We start from the raw sequence: 19,784 nt of genomic DNA on the forward strand, positions 1-19,784 counted from the left end.
TACGGGGTGAGAATTACCTCAGACCCCTTCAGCCGCTGGCGGCAGTCAGATGTAAACAGAATAATTGAATTCAGGCCTGCGCTCAGCAAAGGGATCAATATGCATGGAACGAGGCATCGTGTCACCTGTTCCCAATTATCAATTATCCCAGCCCCAAGAAGAGCAGACAGACAAGTGCGGAGGTGAAAATCAAAGCAAAAACTTACTTTTATGAGCTCGGCTGTCTGTTCTCCAATGTAGTCGATAAGCTGCAGCTGGGCTAAAGCCTGAAAAATAATGGGAAAAAAAATAATAATGGAGTAAAAAAATCTGAGATGAATTACTCCTTGGAGGATACAACTTCGAAAATACAAGACATTGGTTTGTTTTTTATTTATAGGCTATTAAAAACTGGGACAAATCCATTCTTGTTATCGTGTAAATTAATTAAAAAAGTGTTGACATGCCAGTGGATTAGCTTGCGGGGACTTTCTGACTCTCTGGTGAAACTCAGACTCAGAGCAGGGAAACAGCAAAGCCTTCATTGTGCTGACATTACACTTCTCTTTTCTCTCTTTCAATGGGAGGCTCATGTGCAAAGGCACAGGTAATTACTTCTCACATTGTCAGCTCACAGACACACTGATTTTCAGGGGATCCAAGCACCAGTTGATCTCCTTTTTCCTTTAGCGGCTCAAGATGCTAGTAACAGAAGAGCCCAGTTCAAACTAACTACATTTAACACAAACCTAGACTGTGATTTAAATAGAAACACAGCTTGATGTTTTATTATTGGACTTATTGTTTTTCAGTCCACAGATCCCTTGAAAAATATGAGAAAATCAGAGTTTCTCTGAAATACCTCCATCAGAACGAAGAGGCCGGCGAAGAACAGCAGCGTGGCCCATTCCACTCTGTGCAGGATGATCTCAAAATCCTGGATGTCAGCCAAAACCAGAAGCCACAGAGCACCGAGGATAGCAATCCACCCTGGGAGAAAGAGAAAGAAACACTGTAATACATTTATCTTTAATGCTCGGATAAAACACAAGCATGCAAAAACAACACTGGGAAAACATGCAGACTCCACTTAGAATCAACCTTCATCTTGTGCGTGTAAAGACTGACGGAAAGCGCATTAAACAGAACTGTGATTGTGATCAATCAGTTTTTATTTATTTGTTTATGGCTTTGAAAAAATTATCCCAAAACAGACTCTGAAAATGATCAATCTGGTTTCGATGATCGACACAGTAACGAAGGCAGAGTCAACGCAAGGCAGAAAATCCATTCTTATGAATTTCTAATACTCGCTGTGACTGTAATCTGATAAACCGTTCACAGTATGAAGCGGAACTTGCTGGAAACAATAAATCCAGCTGGTTTTAGTCTGTCTTGGTGGGTCTGATGAGGCATTCATTATCGCAGAAAATACCATTTCAACACATTCTCGTCTGGAGGACAATGGCTGGCACTGGCCGACTGATATTTGCGATTAGCGAGTGTTTTTGAAAGAGGGAAGAGTGTGCATCCACTTGGAGAAAATTTGATTAAACAGGTGAGCACCAGTAATTGCCTTGGCCGGGGCCTTTGGGGGAAATCATTTCACAACTGCAGGCAATTAGTGGAGGAGGAAGAACACAGTAAGGACAAAGCAGAGTGACGGGGAAAAGATTCGCAACACAGATACTGATGAAAGCATCAAGGCTGGAAAACAGGTTGACTGTGATTATTCAGTGCTTACAAGCTCAAAACCTGCTAAACTGTTAAACTGCTTTATTGATAATCAATTTATTCATCCACCTTTGGTTACCGCTTCACCTATTTAGGGTGGTGGAAATTTATTAATAACTTAATTTTTAAACTGAATAATGCTTAAAAAAAAACAAAAAGTAAAGAATTTTGAGACAGAAAATTAGAAAAGAGACATTTAATATAAACTTGGTGGACATAGATTTTACCAGTCATCAATATATGTACTCATTCTCTCTGCAAATAGTGAGATCCGAAGGCAAAAATAGCACAGTAATAACACAATTCCGCCAGATTAGTTTAATGCGAAATATTGCATAATTGGTGTGCAGCCGGCAAATGTTTACACTTAAGTTTATACTTTTTTTTTTTTTTTCATCCTTAAACTTATCAGTTCTGTCAAGTCTAATCCAACAATGTTTTCCTGATTTCAACAAGTTTTATTTTCATGGATTTCTCTTTTTTGGGGTGAAGAGGTAAAATTCACCTCCACTGAGAAACTTCTGATGCTGTGTGTTGGAACCTGACGTTGCATTGCGTATATGTCACCTGGAAACAATATATATCAGGGTTTTTTTTTATCTGTGAGAGAATGCCACAGAGGATTTTCTGCAGTATTATTATATATATATCCTCCAAAGATAAAAACAGGACACTGGCTGTTTGAAATGAACTCAATAAGAAGTGGCATTTCTATGGTAGAATACCAACAGGAGCTACTATAAGTCCACTGACACGATATTGGACAGAAAAAGGAAATACGATTTTTAATTATATCATAGCTTTCTGATGCATTTTTCTTGTGGAAGTTCTGAAAAAGTTGCAGCGGTGAAGGATAGCATGTTTCTGCTCTCCTCATGGTTGGGTTTCATGTCTGTAACACCTCCAGTTAACATGTGTCACCAGAGATTTAAGGGAATTCTGACCCGACAGTGAATATAAAACTATTTAGATTGGCTCAACCTCCATCCATCCATCCATCCATTTTCTACCGCTTATCCGTGGCTCAACCTGAAGAGGAAAAAAATGCATTTTTCATCTTCTCAATACTTTGGTGAAAAAAGACAGACATCTGTGGAATAGCTTTTGCTCACGTTGGATCTTTTTTCTGACTCATTCTGTTTAATTTCTCTATTTACTTTTCACAGAAAGTAGCGAGGGATGTGTCTGATATGAGGTGAGATTCTTCGCATTGTTTATGACAGACTCTTCCATCATATGCAAAATAAAAAAGCAGCGTTTCAGAGCAGCCGTGTCAGGAGTGATCTTTAAAGTTCACTAAAGAGCTGAACAGGGTAAAACTGGAATAAAAAAGAAGAAAATCAACAAATAAGTAGCTGTTTGCAGATTAACTATGACATCAGGAAAAGGAGCTATTATATTTAGTTTAATTAAAAGCTATTTAAATGTTAGAATTTACTCAAACTCAGACGTTTTGTCCAGTGATCACAGCAGTAACTAACAATAACACGGACAAACTCGGGGATCAAACAAACAGGCCGGAGATAAACTGCGCCGTGTGAATTTGATGAAATTTTAATGAGACTCAGTGTTTAAAACGCGTGTGAATGAACAGGCCTGCTGCAGACGTCAACCCCGACTCTGACCTGCATGCATTAATGAGACTTGTGTTGGGACAAGCGTCTGTCTCTCCGCAGAGACAGAAAACACTCCGCTGTGGGGTCATTCCCATTTAATAAATGTCACCGAGAGGTAACCTGAGCAGCTTCTGTAATTAACTGAGCATGTTTGGTGAGTGAGTGGCCTCAGCAGTGGGCAGCCATCTCCATGAAGGGACAGTGTTAGCCTTAATGAGATGAGCTGAAGGTCACTTGCTGAGAACATACGAGAAACATCTCAGACAGAAGAGTGAGACAGAAACAGGACCCTCAACCCAAACCGCATCCTGAAACGGGAACAACAGTGTTTATGACAGTTTACATCCACTCGTGTTCATATGTGTTGTGGACATGGCGCCAACTTCTTGTGTTTTTTTGAAATACTCTGTCCATTTGTATTAATTGATTTCTTTTTTTCTTTTTTTTTATAAAATGCATGAAAAATAAACATGCAAAAAAAATATGAATGTATGCCATGTTTTCATGTGCTGCAGTTTTTCAAAATGTGGGGTTTCAGAACTTGGACTCTTAGCATACACTCCTATATATCACTTCAATGTAAAAGTTCACAAAAAATACATGAGCCATTGATATGGCCTTGTATGGGACATTTAGGTACTGTAGCATACGCAATAATGGCTCAGCTGTTAGAAGCTCAGCCAGCAACATCTTCTGCTACAGCCATGTGCTGGACTTCAGAGTTCACTGGGCTCCTCCTGAGAGTCGAGCCAAGTGGGGAGATATCAGGGTGAATCTGGATTGAAAACCCTCAACTGAGAGGTGTGGCAGAAAACAATAACGAGAAAAACAGTAAATAAACCTTCGTTGCATTAAAAGGAGTAAATCCTCATGGCAGTGCTGCATGACACCCCTTTTGACTGCAACAAAGAGCGAGCCTCCCTTTCCTGAGAAACCACAGAACAAAATTAGATGTAATGGAACTGGGTGTAAATGCAGCTTGTCAACTCTCCATGTATGTAATTTATTATCTGCATCTGCTGGTCGCTCTTTTATTGGCTCTCATTCATGGAGCAAAGGCAGAGGAAGCCATGTTTCATAATTACAGGCCAAAAACCTTGGAGTCTTTCAAAAAACTGCAAGGAAGAAGATGATTCACTCACCGAGTTCAAGATGAATGCTGGGAACGAAGGAGTTGAGGAAGAACATGAAGATCACGATGCCCAGTACGGACACACACTTCACCAACAGCACCTTGTCCGATATTCTGTGCTGTGGGGGGGGGAAAAAAACAAAATCAAAGAAATTTTGTGAATGGATGGCAAAGAGATTTCATCACACGACTGACAGCATTTGTTTTAAGTAAAGTTTAAAAAACCTGGCCAGCCTCATCACTGAGATAACGCCAGCGCAGCACAGTGGAATCAGGTGGAAAAAGAGTCTGGGGTGACGTAAGGAAAGCTTACCTTCTTTTGCAATTCTTGAATATTTTGCTCCCAGTTCTTGTCTTCCTGGGATATTTGTCTGTGGCACACAGCAGCAAATAAATCTCATGTGAGCGTCGTGTCTTTGTGGGCCAATAAACAACATATTAGCTTCGAAAAAATAACACATTCTCAGGACAGCAGGTCCTTTCACTGAACATTTAAAGTTGAGTCAGTGTCATGTAGCAGAGGCTTTGGCCGTGCGTTTAACACATCCACTCTATTGAAAAACAATCATCTGGCCACAAATAGCAGCGCTGAAATATAAATATAATGCTCATGTCTCAGCTCATACGGCATTCTTCGAGACGATGGTTTTTGCGGTCTTTTATTAACCTCTGGAAGGTTTTCATCATCTTGCGGAGCAGACTTTCCAGGTTGAGGACTTTTTGCATCAGCAGGCATTTGACGGCCGTCTCTTCTCGACTTGCTGGGTTGATGCGTTGAGCCGTTTGCCTCCAGACCAAGATCTCGTGCTTTAGCTCTGGAAGAAAGAGGGAAAACAAAATGACAGTAACCACCCGTTTGAGCGTAAATTCATCACGCAACCTGCAGTGATGGAGCTCAGCATCGTGGGATGGACTTGTTTGGGAGTATCTCAACCAGCAGCAGCCACAGCTGCTGTTGGGGGTTTAAATGCTGCAGGAGCACCTATAGAAGGACCACTGCGGCCATATGATCGACACATTGACAGCTGAGGTATAGAGAAATGCAGCCTGAGGGAGCTGGACCCTTGCGTCGACACCAGTAGGTGCCATCCTTCTTCAGGAAGGTTGCTTGGTGACCTTAATAGGATCTAACTAGCAGTGGGGTAAAAAAGGCATTCCTGCAAGCAAATCGACATGACTGATGACGGCGACGGACGTCTGGAGCTGATTCGGCCGCATGCTTCACACAGCAGTTCGGGTTGGCCGGTGCAGCCCCACTGGGTGGGATTTACAGATACGCTATCAGGCCTGCATTGATCGGTCACCACGGCGTAGCTCCCGACAGGCCACCTTCCTCCCTCCATAAACGGAAGCGGCGTGGCGCCCAGAGGAGAGCTGGATGGTTTTCGTCTTAATGATCCCCTGCTGGGTGTCCTCTCTGAGGGGGGACACTGTTTTAGTTTAGCTGACCACAAAAAAGGATGTGACTGGTTCCAGCCAAATCGTTCACAGTTTCTCCAAAATATCCCCCGTTCTGTTAGTTAGCCTCGTTATCTGAGCCCCCGGCTGTACGGAGACGTACAGTGGCACAGCGCAAAGCCCAGGACGAGCGATGCCGTCAATCCCCAAAATCAAACACACCCTGAGGTGTTTATCCCGATTAAACCATCTTCCTCTACATGTGGACCAAGTGCTGAATCTTCAGGAACGGCTCTGAGATCTCAGTAACAAATTCACTTTCTACTGCATTATAATCACTTTTCTTTTTAAAGACTGCAGCATGTCGGATTAGGTTAAGAGTTAGAAAAGAAAGGAGTCCTGTGCTGCTCTATGAATGAATGAATGAATGAATGAATGTATCTCTTTTTCACTGCCAACTAGTGTGAGCTGCTGAAAATCAGGCTGAGGTTTTTTTTTTTTTTTCTCAGCTGATCCATGTGGAGACTCAGGAGACCCTCACGGAAGGCTAGCGAGGGCAAAGAAGGCAAAAACACTCCCTCCACAGTTAACAATGTCAGCGCTGTGATGCATATTATCATCGAACAAATAATAAAAAACCTTGAAAAACCCTTTTAACCCTCTCATTTCCGGTAATATAAAGTGTAAATTGGAATTAGGGAGGCAGAAGACATATTTTAAAGATGTGAGAGCTAAGATTTTGACAGAAAATAAAGCACTGATAAATAATCTGAAGAAGTAAATCTCTTGATTGAGGAGGAGAAGTGCACAAAAACACTCACGATTGTGTAACACAAAGAAAAACTTCCTCATGAAGACAAAAAAGAAAATGAGGCTTTAAGGGTTACCTAATTTATTACACCTGGATGAAAATCATCAAATTACTAACATTAATCTCGTCATCCATCCATCTTCTGTAGCTGCTGTATGAGAGTTAGGATCACAGAGAACCGGAGCCCGTCACTGGCTGGCATACTCAGGAATATCTAAACAGTGCCTATTAAGAAAGGTGACAACATCAAATAAATGGCTTGTAAAAATCCTGCAGTCGCTGCTCTTTGTACGCAGGAGGACGAACCTGCAGGTCAAATTAATGCAATCTGTCTGTCTGTATATATGTGCACTTTGACACCAGCATGTATGGATGCTGTCTGACACTCGGCCTCTTTAAGTTTTAACTGCTGTTTAATATCCAGATATTTTGTTCACGGGAAAAATCGTATATTTCAGTTAATTTTGGGATCTCTTTATCCCAGAAGCATTTCTAACCTCTGTTTGGAAGCTCTGTAACTGCAACTGTGTATTGTTATTGTTTTTATTATTATCATATGGGACAAATTCCTTGCTTTTAAATGTACATCACAGTATTATCAGACAACACATGAATAACTGAGACACTCACCAACTATTTCTATGGACTCTTTGTTGTAAAGTTTTTTGTTCCAGTAAAGCATCCGAAGGAAGGGGAACGAGGTGAAGAGGACGAGGCATATTCCCAGAAACATGTAGCCTGTGAAACTGGCAAAATCAATCCCCTGTAAGAGACATAATGAGAATCTGTTAGACATACACACAGTGCTCCTATTTCTCTTCAGATGTGACACACTGGGCCTGGCCGCCATTCACGGCGAGAACAAAGGGAGACAGCTGCACGCGCTGGAGAGGATCTCCATAGCGGCGACACAAAGTGAGGCGGCGACGTGCTCCTCTGAGCGTCTAATCCGGCGAGAACGAAGCCACCCTGCCGCTCAGATGAGACGGCAATGAAGCCAGAAGCAGGTGCATTTAACCTCGCAACTGTAAAGGACTGGAGTACAGTAATTTAAGCAATTACATTTCTGTACATTTTGCAGATGATAGAGGTCTCGTACTGAACACTGTGCCGAATAAACGCTGACGTTTAAAGGCTGTCTGGAGGAAAAAAAGAATTACATTATTACGCACCAAGCAGCTTTGAAAGGGGCATCTTTTAAGAGCTTTCTTTTTTCTTCTAATTCATCAAATTTCACTTTGACACAGAGCGCATCAACCTTTCAGCCACATCATTAAAACCACTGACAGGTGAAGTGAATTGCATTGATCGCATTGATTATCTTGCTACTGTGGCACCTCTGGAGTATCGGGACGTATCAGCCAGAAGTTGGACAGTCGGTTCTCGAAGATGACGAGCTGACAGCGAGAAAACAGTCAAACTGGGTTTAACTCTGAGCATATCTAAAACAGCCGGTGTTTTCAGTTGTGAAGGGAACCAGGCAAAAACAAAAGTTGATTCACTGAATTGACGAAGAGGAGGAGGACAAAAGCAAGCTTCTGAGGTCTGATCCAATACAAGCACAAAGCGCTGGAAACTCTGACACTGAAGGCTGAGCAGATAAAATGCATCGATCAGTAGCTCTGCTGAAAGGGACCAGAGGACGCACCAGAAAGAGAGCACACACTGCACCCGTCTCAGTGTCTCTGGATTCTTTTATCGGTCCATAAATCTCTCAGTGGTCTTCACGCCACCTGTTTATCAGCCCTTCAGTTTCAGTTTTTTAACAGTGACCCACAGAAAAAGAGAAAAGGGCGCTTTGTAAATAAAGACAGACAGACTGACTGATAAAATCACCCACAGGAACTCCAACATGGAGCAATAAAATATTAAGGCTTGATGTGATGAATTAAAGTTTCTGCTGATTGATGTGGACTGTCCAGAGCAGTATTTACCTAAAGGGAAGAGACGGCAGAAGAATGAACAGAGTGAAAGAGTGATTCAGACACAGGCTGTGATGACGGGATGAAGCTCTGCCAGAGAAAAACTTTAGCAGACACTCATAGAAGTGCAGCCAGAGACCACGGCCCTTTGGTGCAGTGGTTAGCATTCACAATGAGAACATCAGTTATCTCGAGGTTAAATGAGCATTCATCATATGGGCGTATGTGTTGGTATGTTGCATGTTGAGACAGTAAAACAGGCTGAATAAAGTCGCTATTTCATCTGATAATAATGTTTTCTTCTTATTTTCCTGGCTTTCCCCATCAGATACACTAACAATGCAAACTGAGGATCCAAATGTTCAGCAGAGCATCATCACAACCAGAGGAAGAGTGTTTTGTTTCTGTTGATGGTGGGAAATGAAGAGTGATGGTGTCCAGAATGTTCTTGCATGACGACATCTTTACAATAAACTTTGCAATTATAATGCGATGGGTGATTCAAGATTCCTTTACTTTTCCCTGCTGCCTAACAAAATAAAATTAAATTAAATTGTGACCACGATATTTCTTTGAGATTATTACTAGTCACTGCAGTGGAGTACGAACAGAAAGTCATTACTTTACAAAAGTAACTCGTGTTACTTTTTCTTGTGTCTCTCAGCATGAATGTGTTAATAAAATGCACAAAGTGATATTGTTGTGGCTGCAATTCATTAGCTGAGCTGACGGCACTGTGTGGGTCAATAGAAAAACTGATTCATCGACCAATTGGTTGGGAGTCAAATGGTCACACACACACACACACACACACACACACACGTGATTTTAACCTATTCAATGTCTGTTTCATTCATGCTTCTTGGATGAAACAAAAATTAAAAGCTAAAAAAAAAAAAAGCAACAACTAAATAGTCATAGTTATTCTAAAAAGGACTCTGTCAATGTGCAGACCGCGCTCATAAAGATAATTTGATAACATGACTTTATTTTACAGAAAAAAGGTCATGTAGATACAGGCTAGTGTTAACGTTACACTCGGACAGCTCTAGTGTTGCAGTCAGGAGGACTGCATTATCTTTGTGAGGCAGTCTTTCTCCAGTAAACAGGAATTCGGTGACAGCAGTTTGGCTAGCACTAACACTGAGCGCCGTCACATGGTGCAAGACAGAAAGAAACATCAGGAGTAGAATTGCGATGCACAGAGCTCTGTGATATTTCAGTAACTGTAACAGTATTAGCAGTGTTTTAAGTGAGATGTGTCTCAGTAATTATTACCAAATGCTATTTTCAGCACATTTCTTTTTCGAGATGCTGGATACCAGGGAGTGAAATTTAGAGCAGGCGTGTGTTTGCAGCTGTAAATATATCCTTGTTTGCGTCAGTAATCTGTGACCCTGATGTTTCCACTCTCCGGTGCCAACGTCAACAGTTCTGTTTAGAAGGGAGTCGTTTGGCAGCGGCTGTTTTTCAGTAAAACAGACCAAAAAGGAGGGTGACATTTTTTTGCAAGCACCGCGCTCGTTTCTTTCCCAACAAACGAGAGACAAGGGCACAGTGACAATGGCCAGCACCACTCGAGCACACACACTCTGCAGATGCGCTATCCTTCCCGTGAATTTCTTCCCCGAAAACGACGCCAAGCAAAGCGAGCAAACAAGAAAACGGGCAGGCACGCCGTGCATGTAGCGCAAAAGCCGTGCTTATCAGAGGCCAGACGCAGGAGGACGAGCAGCGCCGCGGCCGTGTCCCCCGTGGCTCTGTCACCTGGGGAAACAGAGCCAGGACCAACTGGACGGCGGGGCCGCGGCAGCCCGGTGCGGCGGCGGCTACTGTACACCAGAGGAGACCGCATGCTGCTGTACCCGCAAAGGCTAAAATGTCACTCGCGCTGAACAGATGCCACATCAAGCAGTTGGGAAAATGTCATGTCTTCTAGCGATGTAGCATTATGGCCCTCCGAGTATACAAAGAGTGAAGGTTAGGAGAAGAGCCTACAAGTCATTGCCCTTTTCAGACAGCCACAGACTGCTCCGATTAAGTCAGGAAAAATGCTGCTGCTGCCGTTTCGCCGATGAAACGGTATGAACGTAAGGAAAGCAGCTCGTCTTCATGTCGGTGTCCGAAATCATCAAGCGATCACACACGCGATGCAGGGGAATCGTTTTCTTTTACCTTTAATTCGACTATCAAATATATTATGCAACACAGGTCAGCAGGATGTGAAGCAGGGATGGGACCTGTGTCAAACTGTCAATGAGATATATCTAAAAAGGTTATCACTGCATTGTGCACGGTGTGTGAGGAAGATGAGTGTCCACCCCCCACGTTACCAGCTCTTTCAGTGAGAGGGAATAAAATGCATCTGTCTCACTGTTAATAGCTCCACTCTGACAGACCGAACACAACACAACAAATCGATGCGTTTAGATGAAAAAGTGTAAGCACAGAGATGTGTGTTTTGTATTAATGCATAGTCACAACGTCACCGAAGACAGATCACCAGCACTGCTGACAGGCAACCAGATGATGGCTGGTTTTACTGTAACCTTAAGGAATGGCATAAATCTGAGGGATTTTTCCACAAAATGCCAAATCCAGTGTTGCAAACATGTCTTCATGTCTTGTATTTTACATTTTCCCCTTCATGCAACATCCTCAAAACTACAGCTGAGAAGATTTATGGACAGAGTAGCAATAACACCGTTGCATTCAGGAATTAAATTAATTATTAGTGGAAACCTTTTTGTTCTTTAAAGTCTTATTGTTCCAAAGATGTGAAGCAGGAGCTGCTGTGTGTCGATCCTCATGGCTGCAGAAGGAGCCTGCAGTGACACAGCCTCACACTCTGTGCCATCAGGAGTGACACTATCTCCTTCACACGTTTGATTTGAGACGGGTCCCGAACACCTGGTCTTCAGCTGTACATCTCACCGTGCTTTCAGAGCGTCACGTCGGGAAGAAGGACTCGTTTCTGCAGTTCCAACTCTGCGTTCGGAAAGACTCAATGGAAGGCAATGCTGAGCAGCACGGCCTCTTTTCCTCCACTTGTGACATTTTTATTTTCTGTGATTTATGACGGCCGTGGCAAAAATATAAATTTGTTTCACCGCGACTACATCTCCATTCATCACATGCACATCGGCGTAAATAAGGGTCAGCTCTCGTGACTGTATAAACACGTGGAGAGATTGTGATGCACAGATTACAAAATGTACAACTCGGCAAACACAGATGATTAAATTTACCCAGAGGACCCTCTCCTAAAATACAGGCAAATGTCTGCATGTACACTGGTAATGCTAGATTAGGTAGGGAATGCCCTGGATTGCAAAGCATTACACACAACAACAACAGAATGTTTTTTAAAAAAAAGTTTGTCACTTCCTGTTATTCTTTCTTTGCTGGATGAAAACTGTAAATCTTTATTTCTATAGGAAACTTCAGTCAAGTGTTTAGCAGTCTACAAATTAAATGCATTATAATTTCCTGCACTTGTGTTGAGTGGCGAACATTACAGCACTTTGCACAAATGTCATGAATGAATTTATGAAAGCTGTGAAAAGTGACTGTAAAAACTCAACCAGCGGGATCCATTCTGATGTTCTGTTTTTTTACTGGAGGTTATTATAATGGTGACATTATCTGAAATGTTTTTCAGCGTCACTTGAAAAAAAAAATCTATTTCCTTATAAAGGACAAATCATTTTCCGCCACCAAGATTTGAAACTGACAAAACTGGTGGTGTTGGTGGTTTTTGCTAATCTATTAGTGAAGCAGCACAAGCAGCATTTTTCCACCATGGGGGGAAAGAAATCCATCAAGTTTAATGTATTTGTGATTGATTCCCGACGTCTCAGCTCAGGATTTGTAACTAAAAATGTAGGGAACAATCAAAGTTTCTCAAGATCTTGAGAAAGATTCAACGTCTGGCTCCAGCTACACCAAATCCCTGGAAGTGCAGACGACTACCACCCAGTGCGGCACCAGCAGCATCGCCCCGCTCGACCAAGAGAGCTCAGAAACATCTGGTTGACACTGAGACCTCGCTGCCTCCACAGTCAGACCCGAGCTCACACCATCTTCACCGGCTGTTCTCTGTGTTGCTCTCCTCAGATCTAAGCTGTACAACGTCAGGTCCAGAGCAGATTCGGTTTCCTGCACGCCGTCAGGAAGCTCAACAACATGACACACCACTATGCCTCTCGTTTCACTGTCTCCATGCAATATGCTGTTATGCTGAGCAGGATTTATATTCAAAGCTGTTGTGCTCTACTAATCAGTTTCAAGAGGCTTTTGGTGTGAAGCATGTTGTTGTCCTGAGTCAGTGGTAAAGAGTGATGTTTGCTCTGTACTGTTAGTTTCATCACTAACTGACATTAAAAGTTATCCGCCTTCTTCTGCTGGAACAATATGATTGACTTTTTAGGATTATCAAAAAAAAAAAAAAAAAAAAAAAAAAACGGGAGAAAAGACAATTTAATCAGCGCAGATTTGTCTTGACTGAATTTTCATCTGGCACCTGAGCGGTATTTGGACCAAATTAATTCTCAGCCATGCTCACCTGCCGGCATCACATCATCTGTACAGATGGATACGACAATCTCCTCCTCACCGTGTTAAATCGTGTGTTTTATGTGTCCGATTACACGGAGCCGAGCTGTCCCGGCGTATTAGCGCATGTTTCAGCAGGGAGCTGTGAAAGTGCCTACTTCTTTGCGCAGGGCTTGATTCGACACAATAATCACGTTGGGTGGATCTCCGACAGCTGTGGCGGCCCCTCCGATGTTGGTGAAGATTACCTCTGCAATCAGGACATGTCTGGGGTCCAGATTAAGCACCTCACACAACCTGGGAGATCAGACAGAGGCGGAAAAGCACATTAGCAGCGATTACATTGCAATAGGTCAGAGAGAGAAATATAGACTTTCTTTCTTTCTTTTTTTTTCTTAAGATATTGGAAGATAAAATGAGGAGGTCCTCCAGTATAATTTGAGGTTTTTCAGAGAATATGACTATAGTTTTTTCAGTGTTGTTGATTCCAGAAAAGGGCAATAAGCAGGAGATATTATCAACATGATCAGCAAAGAACAGTTTTTAATCACATTTCCCATGAATCTTTCTGTGAGTTGTACAATCAGCAAGTCTTGTTCTGTACCTTATTGTAACCGGCGTGAACAGCATCATGGTGGTGACGTTGTCCAGAAAGGCAGATAAAATGGCAGCGATGAGGCAGAGGATGATGATCATGGGCCAAACTCTTCCTCTGGATAACTGGTAAGCCTGCATGGAGGGAACACAATTTAAAAACAACAATAATTCAAGTCTCAATGTCTAAGTTTCCAAAGCCTCATTCATATATTTAGATATGTGAACACATAACATATAAAGCTTTGATTGTCACATAAAATATTTTAACAGGTATTATTTATTTGTCTATCAATACGAATGTGTATTGATGTTAATCCTGATTTCATGTTTTCTTCGGGGTGACGGGTCTGGATTGGAGTAACTGATGTTAAATAGAGGAATCAGACAAGACGACCCATCAGCTATCATAATATCTGATTTGTTCTCTTGCTTGTGTTCAGTAATGCCACTGCAGAGGATGATTGTTTATCTGGCAATGTCGTCCAGGAGAATAAAGCCATAACCACCCGTTCTATCTTCCAGCCTGGTCCTTTCATATTTCTCTTGATTCTACATCTTCTAACAATATGCGCTGCGCCGTAGCATGAATGATGCTCCTTCACAACTTTCCAAAAAGACGAAATTCCTGAGCTGTTTGACAGTTTTCTTACTCATTCTCTCATGAAAAGGTTCCTTCAAATCTTTATATCACTACGATGAAATATGATGTTTTTAAAAGAATAATGTCACACTGTATACTTCCAGTAAAATGTCTTCATGACAACATTCAATATTTTCGGTCGATGAATAATTTTAAATTAAAAAAAGGCTTAGCTTAATTTACAAAGTACACTTCCTATCATTATGTACAAATGTTCCCTCATTGCACCCTTTTGAAGCCATGTCTGTGACTGAGATAGTTTTGAAATGACTTGTCAGTTTGTACTTTAAGCAGCTGAGCTGGAAACAATGCTAAACCTTAAAAAGTGGAGACATCCAGCTCATGTCAAAACCTACTTTCCTGAACTTTCTATCCCAAACAAAGAAAACTTCACTTTTATCAGTTCAGTTCTGTCCTATATTTGTTGGTTGGGATGTAAAGATAGACATCAAACTGCGGCAGGTCACCTGGCAATGCAAAGGTCCTCCTCAGCCTTACTTATGTCAGATAAGTCAAAACGAAAACTAAAGGCTTTTTATGTATTCGTGCTAAATTCAGACTCGGCTCGAAGCCTGTCAGCTTGGAAAACCTATTTTCATACACTTGTCACTCGCATGGTCAAAGGTAAGCATGAAAATGCCAAAAAACAAATCACACTCTGTGTGTCCCTTCATGTTCAAGCTGTACCTTATAATAACCTAACTAATTCTACTGAGTGTTATTTCCAGTACTGCTATTGGAGGATATTCAGACAGATCATTATTTTTATTTTTTGTTCGCTACTCACCTTCACTGCACAGTAATCAAAGAAGCCAGTCTCAGAAAAAATGGCCACCAGCACCATCTGGGAAATACAGGTGAGAGGGAAACATGAATGGCCCGTGACGGCAGTCTGTGTCACTCTGATCTCCACAGTAGAAACACTCTCTGTGTCACCCTGATCTTTCAAGAAGCTCAGAGAAGGAGGCGTCGTTCCGTCATCACCACTCTGTCCCACTATTCTCTCTTATTACCCCAACAGTGGCGGCAAAACGCCAAAACATTCAATAACTACGTTCTGGATTTTCTTTTTTTGCTCACAAGCTTCGTACGAATAATAAAAACTGTATAAACAGTGCAGCCGTGCAAACGGAGTGCGGCAGTGTGGAGAAATGACGGCGGTGTGGCGCCGGCGTCAGAAGACATTTTCCAGCTGAAGTTATCATTTTAAATATAACATTAAGGAGTAAGCGACTGAGCTGTCAGTGTGTTTAAGTATGTATGAGAAGGGTTTCATATCATGAATGAAAAACTATTTAGCTTCAATAAAACACAGATTATAGTAATTATAAGGAAGTCTTAATAATCTGACAACCTGCCATTCAGTCTGCCGTTTGTTCAACACACTGATTTTAGGCTGAGCAATCATTCACGGTGAACGTCACAGGATTGACTCCGGTTTACCTGAGTAGGTTACTTTGGGTAAATCCCACTTTGTGTATTTTCATATTGACAGATCTCATTTTCAAGTCCACAGTGAATAAAAGAGGTCAGTGTGAGGTTTTTAGTTAAAACTAAGAGTTGGAGTATGTCTCTTTACACACCGCAACTGCTAAAATTATGGTCGTACACTCTAACTTTTTTCATCATTATAGATAAAAACAATTCATACATTTCCATGAAGACTTTGACTTGATTTGTGATTAAAATTATTGTAAAGATGAATTTATTTGCTACAACAGGAAGTTCAGCTTAAACCATAATTCCTTCACATGTCTCATTCCACAAAGTATGAGATTCTGCAACACTGTCTGATGGTATCAAAATAAAAGTCTTTTCAATAAAAGTTTCCCCAACACTACATTGTTATGCATCACTGAGTACTCCTCAAACTTTTTAGAGCAGATTTACAGAGAACTTCTTTTTTTTGTTATATCTGAGTATGACGTTTATTTTAAATCTCTCGTCAAAACACAAACCCAACATAATCCTGCCGCCGAAACTTGAGTTGACAAAGTGTTACCCTGCTTTCAGGACAGCTCGGTTTTTACTTTACGTTCTCAAAGACAGAAATTAAAACTGTGCCTATCACAGACACTTAACAAACATTGGTCCTCCTGACAAATTAGCATATGCTTGCTTCTATTGACATTCGATATTTCACTTTCACTGTCAGATCTCGTTGATTAGAAAAGAGACGGCGCACTCACCATGCCAAACAGGAGAGCCAGTGTCTCATAGTCAATCCACTCAACCACAGTCACCAGGCTGGGTCGCTGTGAGAGATGAAGAGTCAACCGGATTAGACCCAGATTTGTTCAATTCAAGAAAAAAAAAATGACCTGAATAGAAAAACCAAGCAATAGTTAATACATTTCCAGTGATGCATCACAGAGAAAGTCCAATATCAAATAAAGGTGTGAGGGAAATTATATGTTAAACTTTGTTATAGTCAAGCTATTTCCACTGCTTGTAAAATCAGTAAGCATTTCCAAAGATGGAAATACTGTTCTGAGTGAGACCTCATGGAAATCATTCCACTGTGGCACCAGAGAAGCTTTAGCCCTGATCAGTCTGAAGACAATCATTCTGGCATGTAGGTTTTAAAAGAACGAATACAATTCCAGTGCAATTCACATGCACTTGAATGCAGATTCATCAGCGTAAACATATGATCCTGTTAGTTTCTGCAAAAGAGTAAATTAAAAGGAGGACATACGTCGCCGATGATAGCCAGAGCAGCTAATGCTGCCAGAGATCCCAGCATGGCAGCCAGAGTGCGATGCACTATCTGGAAAGAGACAGAAACACCAGGATTACAACAGACAGTTAAATATGCACATGTAAACTGAATTTCCAAGCACACTTGTCTAAATAGCCTGAATGCAAACGAGAGCAAAATGATCTTTTATCAGTTCACCTGAGGGAAACGCTGTATGACACACAGGCAGAATATTTCCATCAATGCAGCCCTTAACATGATAAATGTTCATGCAGTAATATTTATTAGAAGTATGTTTTATTTTCTGAATGATGCTGTCTGTATTTCTGGTGTTGCGGCTGCGTATTTTTATTTTCTGTCTTGTAACTACTCCTTTCATAGCTTGGTGCCATATTCCCCATCCATGGCAACTGTAATTGAGAGAGCGCTCCTCAGCGAAGGCTGCAGAACATACGAGGGATTCAGAGGAGCAGACTGAGTCTCGTGTCCCGTAAGGACAATAATGGGCTGTCATTTTCCACTGGGCTAAAATACCATGAGAACCAGAATGTCAAGGAGATATTACAGACAGGTCCATGATGCTGCTCGGCCTCCATCACCACCACTCTCATGTCTGGTTATTAAAAATGCAGGCCGGCGATAAGCGTGGATGTGTCATCAGACAGACTTCTGCCTCTAACATTTATGCCACTGCCACAAGCTGGTAAAACATTACAACACATCACATAGAGCTGAAACCTTAAACTACAGAAAAAGTGTCCTTAATAAAAATAATTAAAATAATCTGTTTCTAATATGGTTGTAGAGTGTTGTTCTTGTTGTTATTCTGGATTTTAAATGACTGTTGTGACTTATTTTTACACTGCCATCATATCCATTTCTTTTGAAATGTTATATCTCTGTTGTTGTCTTTGCCACTGTATACTAAATAATATGATATAAATGTTATTGGTAGCAATTCAAATAGCATCACTGTCAGTACAAACAATCTTTTTCCCACTGGCCATCAAATACTAGCTTATTTACAAAGACGTGCAGTGTAATTACAGTATGCCAGTTTGCTGCATGTTGATTGAGTTTGCAGTGGAAAAGGAGGAACTTGACTGCCACAGTGACCTCTATGAACTGCTCAGCATTAAACTGTCCCTTCAGTCTGGATAAATGGAAACTCGACAGCATGCGAGGCGACCCTTCATCTGAATACATCTGCTCACAATGATGGCAAACCAGAAAACAAAAGCATCTTCATTTGTGCTTCGGCTTTTGTCAAGAATGAAAAACTGCTATTTGCTTTTGACAGCTTTGAGAACGTACGAGTAACCATTAAAAAAAAAAAAGAGCAAACTGCCTATTAGAAACAAGAGGAAACAGTGTCCTATTACCATCACGGTGACAGATCCCTTCGTTTGAAGGGAACATGAAAAATATTCCAAGAATGACACAAAGAACATGTGCTTGTGTCAGAGTGAAGTCTCGCATGGAGAAATCATGCTTACTGAGATGATCACAAACGGAGGCCTGCCACGAGAGAGCACTGTTCATGTGTCGTTGTTGTCTAAATGGCTTTGCACTTTGGTTTTCACTGCTTCTGAAGACCAGTCCTCTCCGTTACACACAGGTCAGACCTGTTTAATGCCGCTGAGTGTCAAGTAACCTGTTGGTTGCAAATTCAGAAACTGGCCGAATTTCAGAAATCAGTCCATTTTGAGTTTTTGCACATTTGTAAGGAAATTATTTTGCATCAGTTCAGTGCGAAATGCACCCTTTTAGAAATATCAGCATTTTCATGCCTGCAAATGTACAATAAACAGATTGAATCTGTATGTTTTAAAAGAGTCCTTCTGTGTTGATGAGGGAAGCTTTAGCAGACTATCAGCCTCCTCTGGTTAAAGTCTTGAAGTCTCCCTGAAGCTGTGCAGCACATACATGATTCAGTGGAGCTAAGAAAGAGAAGAGAAGGAGCAGAAAGTTCAGTAGTCAGCACACACCAGGAGGCGTGGAGTCAGGTAAGACTGAACACCGTCAGGAGCGTTTGGGTTTTACGTGGAGCTCGTAGAAACCCCTCACTGCACAAGGCACCTGTTACTTGGCACGATGGACAGCAGCCCAGGTGCTGCTAATCATAATATTGATTGCTTTGTTTTATTAAAGTGGCCCCAAGTGACAACGAGTCCAAGCATGAACACTGCCAGGACTCTGAAACTGCATCAGCTAAATGGAAATCAGCCATATTTAGTTCCATAATTCACACCTGTGCTTTTCCTGTTCGGGTACATTAAAATGTTCAGTGTGAGAAAAATAATTTCGACTACCAAGCGCTGACTGAAAAGTCTTGCTCTGTTTTCACTTTTCTAGGGGTTTATTTGTGCTCACTGTTACAGCTGGACCACATGTGGTAAAACACACTGACATTCGCTTGTCGGGCTGCACCTGGCCGCTCTGGCTACACACTGCAAATAATGACACTGGATGGAGAACGCAGCATCGTTCGTCATCTGTACAGGAGCCCGAGCATCATGGGCCGTTTACCTCAAAGATAATGAGAACGTAGACCCCGGCGAGGATGATGCCAGCGATGGCCACCTGGGTCTCCACACTGACGTAGAGCGACTGGCGCGTCATGGACATGGGCACCACCTCGTCGTCCTGGAGGAAGGCCTGGACGCTGATGGTGATGGGGTCGCTGCAAGACAGACCAGC

General features: G+C 41.8%; 1 protein-coding gene across 1 annotated transcript in view; it reads right to left on the bottom strand.

The window, feature by feature from the left end:
- oca2 (oculocutaneous albinism II) overlaps positions 1–19,784 on the bottom strand; it is a 42,623-nt gene that overhangs the window by 11,099 nt on the left and 11,740 nt on the right. The window contains exons 10-21 of the mRNA XM_030083342.1: positions 19,614–19,767; positions 17,082–17,153; positions 16,573–16,638; positions 15,171–15,227; positions 13,751–13,875; positions 13,305–13,443; positions 7,301–7,433; positions 5,129–5,276; positions 4,775–4,832; positions 4,472–4,580; positions 842–969; positions 207–266 (exon numbers count right to left, since the gene is read on the bottom strand). Coding sequence (XP_029939202.1) covers positions 207–266; positions 842–969; positions 4,472–4,580; positions 4,775–4,832; positions 5,129–5,276; positions 7,301–7,433; positions 13,305–13,443; positions 13,751–13,875; positions 15,171–15,227; positions 16,573–16,638; positions 17,082–17,153; positions 19,614–19,767 — 1,249 coding nt within the window. The remainder of the gene's footprint in view (positions 1–206; positions 267–841; positions 970–4,471; positions 4,581–4,774; positions 4,833–5,128; positions 5,277–7,300; positions 7,434–13,304; positions 13,444–13,750; positions 13,876–15,170; positions 15,228–16,572; positions 16,639–17,081; positions 17,154–19,613; positions 19,768–19,784) is intronic.

This window comes from Salarias fasciatus, chromosome 23 (assembly GCF_902148845.1).
Source record: "Salarias fasciatus chromosome 23, fSalaFa1.1, whole genome shotgun sequence".
NCBI lineage: Eukaryota > Metazoa > Chordata > Actinopteri > Blenniiformes > Blenniidae > Salarias > Salarias fasciatus.